We start from the raw sequence: 14,387 nt of genomic DNA, 5'->3' as shown, positions 1-14,387 counted from the left end.
GGTTTGCCTTGGATATTTTGTACTCACTTCTATAATAGCAGCATTAATGGCAGCTTGAACAGCCACAAAACCTTTCTTCCAGAATTCTGACACCTCGCAATCAACAGCTTCGTTCATTTCATAACAGTGAGCTTGACGATAGGAAGCAAACCAGAATTATTTCAGTCCCAATTATAAGCAACAGTGGACTTCACAAGGGCCCCAAATTCCAAATGTTCTTACTGTGACACACAGGCTATGAAAATACAAGTTCTAGTCACAAGTCTCAAAGTTGGGCAGGCAGAGCATGCCTAGGAGATGTTCTGCATAAAATTATAATACACGCTCTCAGCTTTCTCACCCTGTCTTCCGTGCTTCTTTTGCCAATTAAGAATTTGGTTGAGCTCTTCTCTTTTCTTATTTTTCTACTGTGAAAACAGTATCTTCTGTTTATTAAGAGTTAGCAGGGCCTAGCATTGCTTGATTCACATGGAACTAAAGCTTTATCTAACATCAGATATAACACAGGCATAACAGGTGAACAGAGGTTAGGATGACCCAACTCACTAGGTTAAATGATGTCAATTGGAACATATCTTTCGAAGAAAAAAAAATAATTTAAAAAAAGCCTAGCAATCTACTGAATATTACACTACATTGAAGAGTTTTGTTTTTGTTTTGTTTTTGGTCTTTTCTAGGGTATATGGAGGTTCCCAGGGTAGGGATCTAATCGGAGCTGTAGCCGATGGCCTACACCACAGCCACAGCAACGTGGGATCTGAGCCGAGTCTGCAACCTACACCATAGCTCATGGCAACGCCGGATCCTTAACCCACTGAGTGAGGCCAGGGATCGAACCTGCAACCTCATGGTTCCTAGTCGGATTTGTTAACCACTGAGCCAAGAGGGGAAGTCCTAAAGAGATATTTAATACAAAAAAATTAAATTTGAGCACAGGAATTAAAGGCATGTTTCATTAAAGTGTTAAATATTTAAGAATTATTTGGAAATATTTTAGATATACAGATGATAGATGACAATGCAATAAACACATGTGTACCTTGGCCAGATTTTAAAAAGAAATCATCAAGAATGCATTTGGCACCCTCTGTGTCCTGTCTATAATTTTATCACTTCCCCTAGCAGCAAGCCCCTAACTGGCTCTTTCCCAGACTTTGTGTTTATATGTAAGCTTTTAAACTTTCCCTGTGTATCCCTCTTCTATGTATGTAATTTTTTAAAATGTCTTAACCTTATTTAAACTTTATATCTCATTGTAGTTACCCTTCTGCATTTTGCTTCATTTTTTCTATGTTATGATTTTGAAATTTATACCAATGACCCTGTTTTTTTCTTCTTCTTTGTATTTGTATAGAACCCCACTGCAGGAATGTAATTCAAAGTATTTATCCCTTCTCCTACTGATGACAATTTGCTTAAGTCCCTTTTTTCTCTTTACTCTCTCTCTCTCTCTCTCTCTCTCTCTCACACACACACACACACACACACACACACACACGCAAGCTTCTGCTACGAAAGTCCTTTTACATGCCACATCTTTTGATCATTATATGTATATGTCAGGATAGTCTACATTATGCTATCACAAAAAAAACAACCCCTGAATCTCCAGGGTTATCACAGCAGAAGTTCACTTCTTACTCAGACTACAAACTCCGTAAAAGTCTTTGGTAGGAGGGGTGGAGGGTCCTCTACTCCACATCAAAGGAGGGGCCCCAAAGTGATGGTGTTTCCTCCAAGGGCAGCTGCACTGCCTGTGAGGCAGGGCTACCTGACTTGCAGAAGCAGGTGAGAAAGGGTTATAAAGAACTTGCACCTGCTTATCAGTGCCTGGAATCCAGGTATCTGCTTATAGCAACAAAACTCAATTATCCTGTGCTCTCTGGAAGGAGAGGAGACTAGGCAGCCAGTCTTTGGTTAACACAGGCACGAAATGTTCCCCAATAAGATGCTGAGTTATGGGTTCCACTTAAAAATGAAATGTCTCAACTTTTGTGGAATTTAAAATATTTTGTAATATTGGGTTCTCTTTGCCACATACACTTGTCAATATTGCGTATTGTTCTCTTGACCACTTTCGGCCAATCTGATAAATGTGGAATGATATCCCTTTGGTTTCAAAAGGCATTGTCCTGATTGTTAATGCAGGTAAGCATCTCTTCACTGGTTTACCCTTTTTCTTCTTTTTTAAAATTTATTATGATTTATTTAATAATCTGTTTTTCTCTCTTTTTTTTATGGCTGTGCCCACAGTATATGAAAGTTCCCAGGCCAGGGTTTGTATTCGAGCTGCAGCTTTGACCTGTGCTGCAGATGTAGCAACACTGGATACTTTTAACTCACTGCACAGGACTGGGGATTGAACCTGCACATCCGCAGTGACCTGAGCTGCTGCAGCTGGATTCTTAACGCACTGCTCCATGGTAGGAACTCTTGTGTTGCTCTTTTTATGAAATTCCTATTTATGTCTTTTCACTACTTTCTCATTTCTAAAGTTTTTCTTATTTATTCAAAAGAAATCTTTATCTAGGATGGATATGAATCGTTTGTTACCTATAACTATCTCATCACAAGTTTTGCTTTTGTGTTTCACTATCTCTATGATGTCTTTTGATACAGAGAATTCCTCAATTTTGATCTAATCAAATTTATCAATATTTTACAGTTTACATATTTGCGTTTTGTTTAGGAAATTATTTTCTATCCCTCAGTAATAAAGGTATTTTCCTATACTGACTTCTGAAAGGTGTATAGGCTTGTTTTCATCACTTAATTCTTTACCTGCAATTGGATGTTCCATATGAGATCATTTCATTTTATTCTTAGGGAAAGGAAATTTTCCTAGAACTGGTGTGTAATGTCTTTTCGGTCACTTGCTAGTTTTCACGTTTATATAAGAGCTTTCCAGGGCTTGCTCTTCTGCTTCATTTGTCAATCTGTGCATTTCTATATGTTACTATGGCAACAGCATCTGTCTTAGGGACTTATAACACCATTCTTTTTAAAGAGCACCTTGGCTATCAAAGCTGTCAATTTATCTGAAGATTTATTATGATTTTGATTGGAATTACATCAGGTCCCTGAGAAATTTGGGCAGAATTCACATCTGCAGCAGGCAGATTTCTAAAAATAACCCCCACTGGCTTTCGCTCTGGTATAATCCCCTCTCCTACGTGTGTGGCTGGAATTTGTGAATATTATGATATGTCACTCCTGTGATTATATTTTAAAGCAGAGTTAACCTTATGTAGGGAGAATGTCCAAGTGGGCTAATCTAATCACCAAGCTTTTTAAAAGTAGAGTGCTCAGGAGTTCCTGTTGTGGCTCAGCAGGTAAGAACCCGACATAGTGTTTTTGAAGATGCAGGTTCGATCCCTGGCCTTGTTCAGTGGGTTAAGGAGCCATAGTTTGAAGACACAGCTTGGATCCCACGTTGCCGGGGCTGTGGTGTAGGCAGGCAGCTGCATCTTCAATTTGACCCCTAGCCTGGAAACTTCCATATGTTGCAGATGCAGCCAAAAGAAAAGAAAAGAAAAGAAAAGAAAAGAAAAAAGAAAAAAGGAGAGTTCTCTCCAGATGACAGCAGAAGGGGGAAGTCAGAGAGATCTGAAGGAAGAAATTCATTGCATTACTGCTGGCTTCGAAGATGGAGCAGTTTGCATGCAAAAACCAGAGAACTGCCTCCAAGTACTGAGAGTGAACGCCACCTGCTAGTCAAGAAAGACAGGAGGACCTCAGCTGTACGGCTGCAGGGACTGGATTCTGACAGCAACGTGAGTGAACTTGGAAATAGATTCTTCCCAAGAGGCTCAAGATAGGAACTCAGTGGTCAATCCCTTCATTTCAGCCTCGAGAGACCCTATGCAGAGACCCAGTCAAGCCTGCCCTCACTTTTCACTTGCAGAACTGAGAGCTGACCCCTGAGTCTTGTTTTAAGGCACTGCTTGTGATAACTTGTCCTGCAGCCATGGGGACTAGAGACAGAAGTTACTAGGAATGTGGTATAGCCTTGCATTTATTTGGGTCTTTTATAGTTAAGTTTTACACTTTTTTCATAATAGTGATCTTTATCTTTCCTAGGATTTTTTTCCCTACAAAGTAGATCATTAGCTGCTCTTACCTATTTCTTATTTAGTCAGTTAGCTGACTGTATCTTGTAAAAATGATACTTTCCAAATTATTTCTTAAGGCATCTTTTTTCCTTTCTTGTGTTTTTGTTGTTGTTTGTTTGTTTTTTGCCTTTTTGCCTTTTCTAGGGCTGTTCCTGTGGCATGTGGAGGCTCCCAGACTAGGTGTCTAATCAGAGCTATAGCTGCCGGCCTACACCTCAGCCACAGTAATGCAGGATCTGAGCCATGTCTGCGACCTACACCACAGCTCATGGCAACGATGGATCCTTAACCCACTGAGCAAGGCCGGGGATCGAACCCGCAACCTCATGGTTCCTAGTAGGATTCGTTAACCACTGGGCCATAATGGGAACTCCTTTTCTTGTGTTTTTGATTCTTTTATTCTTTAACCTTTTAGACAGGCTCATTTAATCTTCTCAGTTTTATAATTACACTAGGAAAGATATTCTGCTTTGTTCCTTCTCCTGATTCTTGCTAATGACCCCTTGGGTCTTCTCATGCTGGACTGTACATTTATATTCAGAGATATTTTATCTTTGTGGCCTGAGCTGAGGTTGCACTTTCCTATAGAGGATGTATAATTTCTTCTGCTAAGCACCTCAGTGCCTGAACAATCCAGGATCACTTTATTTATATTTATAGTTGGGGTTTCCATGAATATGAATAAGAATCGACATGAATAAGAATCCCAGGCCCCAGGGAAGGTGAGCTACAAATTCTCCAAGGGGAATTTTCTTGTTGTCATCCAGAGCCCACGGTGAGACAAACAAGCCTCCTTCCGTTCTTCCTTTGCCGACAGGTGTTTTCTTCCTTGTCTGCTCTTTCACTGAGTACGCAGCCTCTCCAGGTTCCAAATTAATACAGGAAACTTCACCTTATGTAAACCTAAGATCTTCTCACCTGTCTTCATGCAGCTACTAAAACCCAAATCTCTTAGTTACTGAGACTGGCAAAATCATACAGCGCGGATAACAATTGAGCCCTTTGGATTCAGAGCCTTCTTCATTTTGGGTCCTTGGGAACTTTTCTTTTCTTTTTTCTTTTCTTTTCTTTTCTCTTTTCTTTTCTTTTTTCTTTTCCTTTCCTTTCCTTTCCTTTCCTTTCCTTTCCTTTCCTTTCCTTTCCTTTCTTTTCTTTTCTTTCTCTCTCTCTCCCTTCTTCCCTTCCCTCCTTCCTTCCTTCCTTCCTTTCCCGTTACACCCTCAGCATATGGAAGTTCCCAGACTAGGGACTGAATCCAGGCTGTAGCTGTGACCCACGCCACTGACCAACACTGGATCCTTTAACCCACCATGCCAGGCCAGGGATAGAACCCACACCTCTGCAGTAAGAGGAGCCACCGGAATCAGCTTCTTAACCCAGGAACTCCCCAGTTGCCCTTATTTTCATGTAAACTTACTCAAACATTTAAAGGGAAGTTTGTTGTATTTTATCCACAAACAATTTTATTTTTAACAATAATGTCTTATAACCATGTATTACATATAGTATATATGTATATGTATACATGCATGTGTATAATACACATATGTATTTGTATATATATAACCATATAATGTACATATGTATATATTCCAATCATGTGTAACAACCACATGATAAATATGTTAATATACCCAAAAATCAATGTACGTTCTTAAAATGTGTTGATTGGAGTGCCTGTTGTGGCTCAGAGGTAACGAACCTGACTAGTATCCATGAGGTTGCGGGTTTGATCCCTGGCCTTGCTCAGTGGGTTAAGGATCCAGTGTTGCCATGAGCTGTGGTGTAGGTCGCAGACGAGGCTCAGATCCTGCATTGCTGTGGCTGTGGTGTAGCAGGGCAGCTGCAGCTCAGATTTGACCCTTAGCCTGGGAATGTCCATATGCCAGAGGTATGGTCTTGGAAAGCAAAAATAAATAAATAAATAAATAAATAAAAATAAAATGTGTTGCTTGGTCTGTTGACACTGTAATGGAGCAGGACCCTGTGGGGCTCCTGGTCACAAAAGCCTTGCTGTGTCCCTCATTTCCTGTTTTTAGGAAATGGGCCTCATTCAGCCTCCACAGCCTTCCCTGAGTTCCAAGGGGCAGGTTCAGACAGTCGCTGGTCAGGGAAGAAAGGAGATGCAGAGACAAGGGAGCAACAGTCAAGCACCAATAGTACGTCCTTGGGGCAGGATCCCGGTTGCTCCTCAAGGGATACACATCATGACACAGGCACCTTATACAGCTAAGTGAAAAGTTATGCTTTAAACATAGTTTTCTTTATGCTGCTTTTAAAAATGAATACTTTAAAACTGAACCGCTTGGAGCCCTTCCTTGTAATTCTCTCTCATTTGATTGCATCCTAAACATGATCACCCATAAGCTAAAAATTAGGCACCCTGAGCACAATTGCCTGTGGGTTAAAGATTATTAGCACTTGATGTTTTTCCTTCCTAGTTTGTTCTAATCTCTGATCAATATGCCCCTTTTTTTCAAGTACTGGTATTCTAGGCAACAACCCAGAAAACGCCCACCAGGATCATGGCGCAATCTCCTGATGCCGCCTGCTTCGATAACCGAGATTCTCCCAAAGAAAGAAGAATGCAAGTTTGCCCCAATCCTGATTTTTCCCTCCTTTAGGCTATAGAACTCCCTGCAATCCCTCCCCAGAGGAGGGTGCAGACTTTATGGCATTAGAAAGCTGTGGCCTCCTTCGCCTGGCAAAGCAATAAAAACTACTTTTTTTCTCCTTCACCCAAAACTGTCACCACATTTCTATTTGGCGCAGGGGGATAGAGGCTGAGTTTTGGCAACAACATCACCATTGCACACAGGGATTTTTTTTTTTTTTTTTGGTCTTTTTTTTTGTCTTTTTGTTGTTGTTGTTGTTGTTGTTGCTATTTCTTGGGCCGCTCCCGCGGCATATGGAGGTTTCCGGGCTAGGGGTCGAATCGGAGCTGTAGCCACCGGCCTACGCCAGAGCCACAGCAACGCGGGATCCGAGCCGCGTCTGCAACCTACACCACAGCTCACGGCAACGCCGGATCATTAACCCACTGAGCAAGGGCAGGGATCGAACCCGCAACCTCATGGTTCCTAGTCGGATTCGTTAACCACTGCGCCACGACGGGAACTCCCAAACAGGGATTTTAATAATTGCTGTACTAACATCTGTGCTCATACATGGCTTGTGATACAACTGAAATAGAGCAGAAGTATACATCCGGGGCCTTACCTGTGTGGTCCATGTGTTCCTTCCTTACTGGGATTCTGTGTCCCGGCGAGAATTTCAAATGATATGCGAATGTATCAGTAAAGACGACTCCTATGATCTCCTCAGGGTGATCTGCTGTTAGCTTTTTAATACTTTCTTCATTGGACAGTCCCAAGACTTCTGTATCTGTCATTATAAGAAGGGTATCTCATCGTTAGTAAACTACCAGGAGACCAGCATCAGGATGTCATGTTCCACTGCCTTTACTAGAGTTCTTTATGGAAAGACAATGAAATAAAGTATTAACTTCCAATATGTTAGGCTGGAGTATAGGTTAGGAAAGACATTTCTAAAGCGCCCTCTGGATACAATCAGAAGTAATATCTGAAAATTATTTTGTTTTCATATGTTGTAAGTATTGAACCAATTTTAGTCACATATAATACTGCACAATATACCATTTAAACTATTTACAGAAGAAGTAGCATTGCAGTAAGTCTCCAAAGATAGTAAAAAAAAAATCATTAATAAGTAATAAAAATAAATATATTTAAACCACAGTCACTTGTTTCTTTCTATCAGGTGGAAATAACTATGTAACTTCATTTTCTTTCTTTTTTTTTTTTTTCTTTTTGCCTTTTTCTAGCACCACACCCATGACATATGGAGGTTCCCAGGCTAGGGGTCTAATCGGAGCTGCAGCTGCCAGCCTACGCCAGAGCCACAGCAACGCGGGATCCAAGCCAAGTCTGTGACCTACACCACAGCTCACAGCAATGCCGGATCTTTAACCCACTGAGTGAGGCCAGGGATCGAACCCGAAACGTCATGGTTACTAGTCGGATTCATTAACCACCGAGCCATGATGGGAACTCCATAACTTCATTTTCATTGAACAGTCATGACGGCGTGGTTAATATGTGAAAAAAGTGAAAAGTTTTAAAACATGCTGAGTGACTATATTGTCATCACTATAATAATCCCTCTTTTCTGGAGATAATGTGTAGATGTTTTATTAAGGCCGAAAAAAATGAGAAGGAATATGAGAAAAGTTCTGCCCTTCGGTGGGAGCATTGGAGATGCAAGTGGAGACAGCAGGCTGCACGTATTTTGATAGAATTAATTTTTTTTTTCTCGAATCTATTCTTTGAATCTTTGTGATCATGAGCAAGTCACATAACTTTTGCTACTCAACTTCCATATTTGTAAAATAAACTTAGTAATATCTATTATTAGTAGTGTAGAATACTAATACAGAGTACAGAAAATTTTAATGCAGAATAATATTATTACAAAAATATTCTATTACTACAGAGCATAGCTCCATAGAAATCTATCACATGGTAGCATTTAATAAATATTTATTATCATAATTGCAATAATTCGTAAAGATAATAACATGGTCATTGTGGGGAAAAAAACTTGAGGTAAGACCTTGTACATGGTAGTCATTTAATGACTATTTATTATCACAATTGCATGCGATTTTGGATGAGGGTGTTGTTGAGAAGCACAAGTTCGTAACACTGTGGCACCCGGGAGGACGGCTGTGAAACAGACGGTGAGAGCAAACACGTCTCAGCACAGATTGGGAGACGGGGCCTTAAGTGAACAGCTCAGATCCCGTTATGAGTATGAACCAGAAGTGGATTCAGGAGTTCCCACTGTGGCTCAGTGGTAACGCACCCGACTAATATCCATTAGGATGTGGATTTGATCCCTGGCCTCGTTCAGTGGGTTAAGGATCTGGCATTGCCATGAGCTCTGGTGTAGGTCGCAGATGCAGCTCAGATCTGGTCTTGCTGTGGCAGTGTGTCATCAGCTGGCAGCTGCAGCTCCGATGTGACCCCTAGCCTAGGAAATTCCATATGTTGCAGGTGCAGCCCTAAAGAGACAGAAAAAAAGAAGAAGAAGAAAGAAGAGGCCGGGGTGGAGAAGAGGGAGGAGGGGCGGGTGGAGGAGAAGTGGATTTAGCCTCTGTAGTCGAGATGCACGGTGGAAGCCGTGGTGTGGGATGGGGGTGGAGGAGAGAGGCCCCACGGTAAAGTGAGTTTGGGTGGCTTACACCCACCTGGCTTGGCAGTGTGCTGTGAAGCACGGACAGGAAGGTAAAATCCAACATAACCCGGGGACTGTGGCCACAAAGACTCCAAGTAGCAAGTGCCCACATACACACTACGGAGAAGGTGGACCTCTGGATACTGAATTCAGTTAAGGGGTCAGAATCCAAGCACAAAATTAATAATTACCTAGGCTGGGTGGAATTATGGACAGAGGCTGACAAAGAGAAGGAAAAATTTCCAGTGACCGAGTGGAATAAGATCCATAGGGTTCCCTTACAATAAAACTCCTGGGAGGGAATTACGGTGCTTAAAATTAATACTGAGTATCTTCAAAATCACATTTATATATCTTTTTAAAAAATGAGATATAAAAATTTATTATAAAATTCATCCTTTTAAAAACTTTTTCCATGCCATTAAATATTCTTATAAAAAAACAAACATTATGGTTGTGCAGTTTTTGGTGATACCGACGTATTAAAACCTCCGATTGATGGACATTTTTCCAGTTTTGTTGAGATATAATTGACATACAGCACTGTATAAGTTAAAAGTGCATGACACAATGATTTGACTTACATACTCATGAAATGATTTCCACAATAAGTTTAATTAACATCCATCACCTCATATACACAGTGAGAAAAAAAAGAAAAGATTATTTTTCTCCTTATGACAGACTTGTTGAAAGCCTGTGTGCTCCAAGCGGCAATCTCTTGCAGGCAAGAAACAGATGCACAGGAGTTCCCGTCGTGGCGCAGTGGTTACCGAATCCGACTAGGAACCACGAGGTTGCGGGTTCGATCCCTGGCCTTGCTCAGTGGCTTAAGGATCCGTCGTGAGCTGTGGTGTAGGTCACAGATGCGGCTCGGATCCTGCGTTGCTATGGCTCTGGCGTAGGCCAGCAGCTACAGCTCTGATTAGACCCCAAGCCTGGGAACCTCCACATACCTCGGGAGTGGCCCCAGAAAGGCAAAAAGACAAAAAAATAATAAATAAAATAAATAAAATTAAAAAAAAAAGAAACAGATGCACAGTGTTGGATTGGATAGCGAGTGCCAACCTCTTACTTCCAACCAAGGGAAAGTAGATTTACATTTCATGTAATCTAGACATATTGACAACTGACACAGTTTATCAACTGAAAAGCAAACATCTGCAGTCAAATGAACCAAATATTGACATCCAAAATTCTTAGGTTGCTAGAAAACTCACCTTTCATGAAGGAGGCTGAGGCTACTATATTCATTATCTGTAGGGTTGTATTGGTGACGGGTGTGTATGCAATTTCAGATTGAGATGCATTAAATGAATCTACCTGTCCCAGGTCCATGGGAGGCAGTGAAGAAAAATCATTAACTTCATGAACATGAGGATATAGATACAAAGCAAGTAGCAGGAACAATGCAATCAACCATTCCTATACAATCCAAGAGAAAGGATAAAGAAAATTAGGATTTCAAATTGGTCATCTGTAGTCATTTGGTCATACGGTTTGTCTCGTTGGGCACTTTTTATTTCAATGTATCTTGGAATGTATCATTATAACTTTAAAATATGCGAAGTACAAAATTCAGCAGGTCTGAGTAATTCCAATGAACTTTTCTTTTTTGGCCACACAGTGGCATATGGAGTTCCCCGGCCAAGGATCAGATCCAAGCCGCAGTTGTGACTTATGCCGTAGCTGCAGCAATGCCAGATCCTACTAACCCACTGTGCCAGGCCGGGGATTGAACCTGCCTTCTTGGTGCTGCAGAGACGCCAAAATCCTGTTGCACTGCAGTGGGAACTCCTCCAATGAACTATTGATAAGAATTCAAATTTACTGATCCACAGCACCAGCCTGAAGCACGCACTGATCATAAAACTATGAGAGGCAATAGTGGCAAGCTATAATAATTTATTATCAGCTGCTATTACCTGGTATTTGATTCTGCTGAAAGCCTATTACATGACATGGTTCCAAGGCACTGTTCACTTAATAATATACTGGTTACATGCCAAGATTCTGGTATTGGAAATGAAATATAATGCAGGCCACCTGAGAAATGCGGTCTCGGTTATTTATCAATACTGGTCACTTGCAAACTTCTAAGAAGAAACCACTTTATTTCCTAAATGCATGATTGCAGGAAAAATTCACAATAGATATACAGCAAAATTCCAATTTAGTTAAAAATGCTATTTTGCTATATCTCTGATTTTAAAAAGGCATCAAAGTTCATGACCAAGATTTTTGTTATATGCTAAAATCATAGGAACAAATGCTAATTTTTTTCTTGGCACTGATTACATTTCTATTTTATATTTATTTTTACTATTTTGGAAGAAAATGGTTTATTTTTAAAAAGAGGAAGAGATTTAAAAGAGAAAATGCCAGTTACCTATTTCTGCAGGTTGGTTTGTTGACTATACCTTCAGAAAACCAGCATCTTAACCTGAGCGGCCATGCGTGGGCACATTAGTAAAAGGCATGACCATTGGCTTTGAAAACATTCATTAGATACTCTCCTGCTGACCAGCCTCAGTGCTTTGAGACCTCAAGTTATGGGCCTGTGTCAGCGGAAACATCTTCAGATAGATTAATGATGGGAGGAATAGCTTCTTCTGTCGTATGAAGGTATTTTATTTGTCTGGAGGGGAGAGAAAGCATAGATGCCCCCCAAGGAATATGCATTTGTTATCACACATACGAAGCGACACAGATATTGAATCATACCATTAAGGGCTCTCTCTTCATTCTCCATTTTTTAAGAAAGTTCTTGCATAATAAGGCCCCAGTTTGCTGACACACACTCATCTCTCTCTTACTCATTTTGCCCTGTTTAATAAGGAAGAAAGGGAGAAGATACAATAAACACAAAGGTGGTAATGAGAAAAAAATGCTCTGCAAACCCCAAATACCTGAGTTCATAATAATAATAATAATAATAACACACTTTTCCATAGCCCTAAACAACCTGTACGACACAAATACGATTTGCTGAACCTCTCCTAACAACCTTGAGACTTGAGAGTTCGCCAAAGGTCTTCACTGCAAGAAGAAACAGTGTGTCTCAGCTGAATTAGAGAAAGCAAAGAGATTCGGGAATAGTCATCAGTTTTCTGGGAAACACACTAAGGATGTGACTTGGAGGACTGGGTCAAGACTTTGGAGCAAAAAGCCAGCAGCTCCATCCTGAATGTGGTCCTTAGGTTGAATCTGGACCAAGGGGTCTGCTACCTCTAGGCGTCTGTCACATTGGCCAGGCGTAGAAACCGGATGGTTGCCACAAACTCATCCACAGCCCCTGCCTGAAGCTCTTACTCCATTCGTGGAGCAGGATGACACTTGGGGCTGTGCTATTTCCTGGAGACAAAGCTCAGGTAAGAGGTGCAGGGGCCAGTTGCATCAGGAGGCGTATTAATCACGACAGCCTCAGAGGAAGAACCTCCTGTGGCTGCTTCACGAGGCTGAGAGGCAAGTCTAGACAGAAGCAGACTGAGTAAAGAGTCTGGAAAGCCCATGCGGTGACAGCTGGAGGGAGGAAGAAAGTTCCCGGAAAAGAAGCAGTAAGTCAAGAGTACAGTGAGAGGGAAGTGAGGAGCCTCAAGCTGGTCCTAATGCAGAGAATTCTGTGTAGACACGTCTGTGTGCAGGAGGCTGAGCTGGCTGAGAGGGGGATCTCCTCCCTGTGGAGTCAGCCACAGCCCAACAAAGCACCGAAACTTCTGTTTGGCTCCAAGCCCTTCGATTCTTCCCACTGTAAATTAATACTGCCTCCTTTATTTTTCCCCAATTCATGTATGCGCTGGAGTTTCTCCAAAGGCTAGCAATCACTGGAATTCCATGTTATATCATTCTTTCATTATATTGCAAAGGAGACGGTTTCAAATGGCAACGACTTATTTTTCATCTCTCACGTAGTTGTTAAATCAGAACAACATGTTTACGCTACAGGTGCCTGGAAGTTCTGTTTGTTGCAGAAAATGTGCATTTGAAATAAGACTGTGATAAGGAAAAGCTACATAGTTCAACACATGGTGTGCGCAGGATGAAAACATCCTGGAAAGCACCTTACATTTCTAAAACTGTTAAAGCCTGAAACTGAGAGATAGGGACAATAAAAATATTTCTGTAAATGCTTTTGGTAAACAGTCTCGAAGTCAGAAAAACGGTTTAACCAGAATGCCACTAAGTTATTGTGCAATAAAAGAAAATATCTCTAACTTCAAAAACAATCCACATTCTCAGTTCTCAAAATTCTTTGTTCTCCATTATCAATTTGTTAGCAAATTTCCACTCTCAGTGTCTGGCTTCAAACCAGCTTCATAACTTAAAAACAAACAAACAAACAAACAAAACTCTTATGTTTTAACTCATTGGTTTCACCTTTATAATATCAAACACCAGATATCCAAACCCATCAAAAACAGCCCTTTAATTTTCAAATTAATTTCTCCATAGACATTGGCATTCATTTCTTAAAAAGTCTTATTTATCCTTTTGTGATAGGGAAAAAAAAAGAAAAAGAAAAACCTCAAAACAAAACATATAAAACAAAAACAGAAAAACTACGATGAACTTACTTCTGAGACGTCTGAAGCAAGAAGGCTGCTACAAGCCCAATGGATCCCCTGGTCTCCCTATTTAGAAGCAAAGGGTTCACACTCTTTTTCCTGGTTTCTACATCTCTAGAACTTGCTTTAACTGTTTGACTTCTGTGAAAAGTTCCTGTGAAGACCGCTGTCAGAAGAGAGTTAATGCTCTCGATTCTGTTGGCCCTGCTAAAACATCAGATGCACGTGATCTCTCTGAAACTGTTTGTCCTCTCTTTGATATCCAGCCAGTTCCTGCTGAGCAGTGGCATTTACACTCGGTTGCCAGGCCGTACTGTAACCTAAAGAGCAATCTCACAGGGGCAATCCAATATTCATGAGCTTTTCTCTGTTATGACCAAGATGATGTGGCTGATACCAAAATTTAAAGCAGTGTCTTTAAACCACAAGAAAGTCAATGGGTTTAATTGGGGAA

The 14,387-nt window shown here is 40.9% G+C and overlaps 1 protein-coding gene across 13 annotated transcripts in view; it reads right to left on the bottom strand.

Moving 5' to 3' along the window:
* Window positions 1-14,147, bottom strand: part of ABCA8 (ATP binding cassette subfamily A member 8) — a 73,822-nt gene extending 59,675 nt beyond the window's left edge. For 8 of the 13 annotated variants that reach the window (XR_014820872.1, XR_014820873.1, XR_014820876.1 and 5 more), the window contains exons 1-5: window positions 13,943-14,147; window positions 12,093-12,194; window positions 10,589-10,793; window positions 7,332-7,496; window positions 28-131 (exon numbers count right to left, since the gene is read on the bottom strand). Coding sequence is in view for 5 of the 13 variants with exons in the window: in XM_084983858.1 (XP_084839984.1) it covers window positions 28-131; window positions 7,332-7,496; window positions 10,589-10,793; window positions 12,093-12,188 (570 nt within the window). In the remaining 8 variants the exon portion in view is untranslated. Of the gene's footprint in view, window positions 1-27; window positions 132-7,331; window positions 7,497-10,588; window positions 10,794-11,757; window positions 12,007-12,092; window positions 12,195-13,942 lie in introns of all 13 variants that reach the window. The other 5 variants (XR_014820874.1, XM_084983861.1, XM_084983863.1 and 2 more) reach the window with 3 other exon arrangements.
* Between the last annotated feature and the right edge of the window lie 240 nt (window positions 14,148-14,387).

Source organism: Sus scrofa, chromosome 12 (genome assembly GCF_054392235.1).
Source record: "Sus scrofa isolate SSC_HxYL_T2T_F1_AM1 chromosome 12, Sscrofa_HxYL_maternal_Yorkshire_Landrace_v2.0, whole genome shotgun sequence".
NCBI classification, from domain to species: domain Eukaryota; kingdom Metazoa; phylum Chordata; class Mammalia; order Artiodactyla; family Suidae; genus Sus; species Sus scrofa.
The sequence above is the reverse complement of the archived record's forward strand: the minus strand, read 5'-3'. Positions and strand labels throughout refer to the sequence as shown.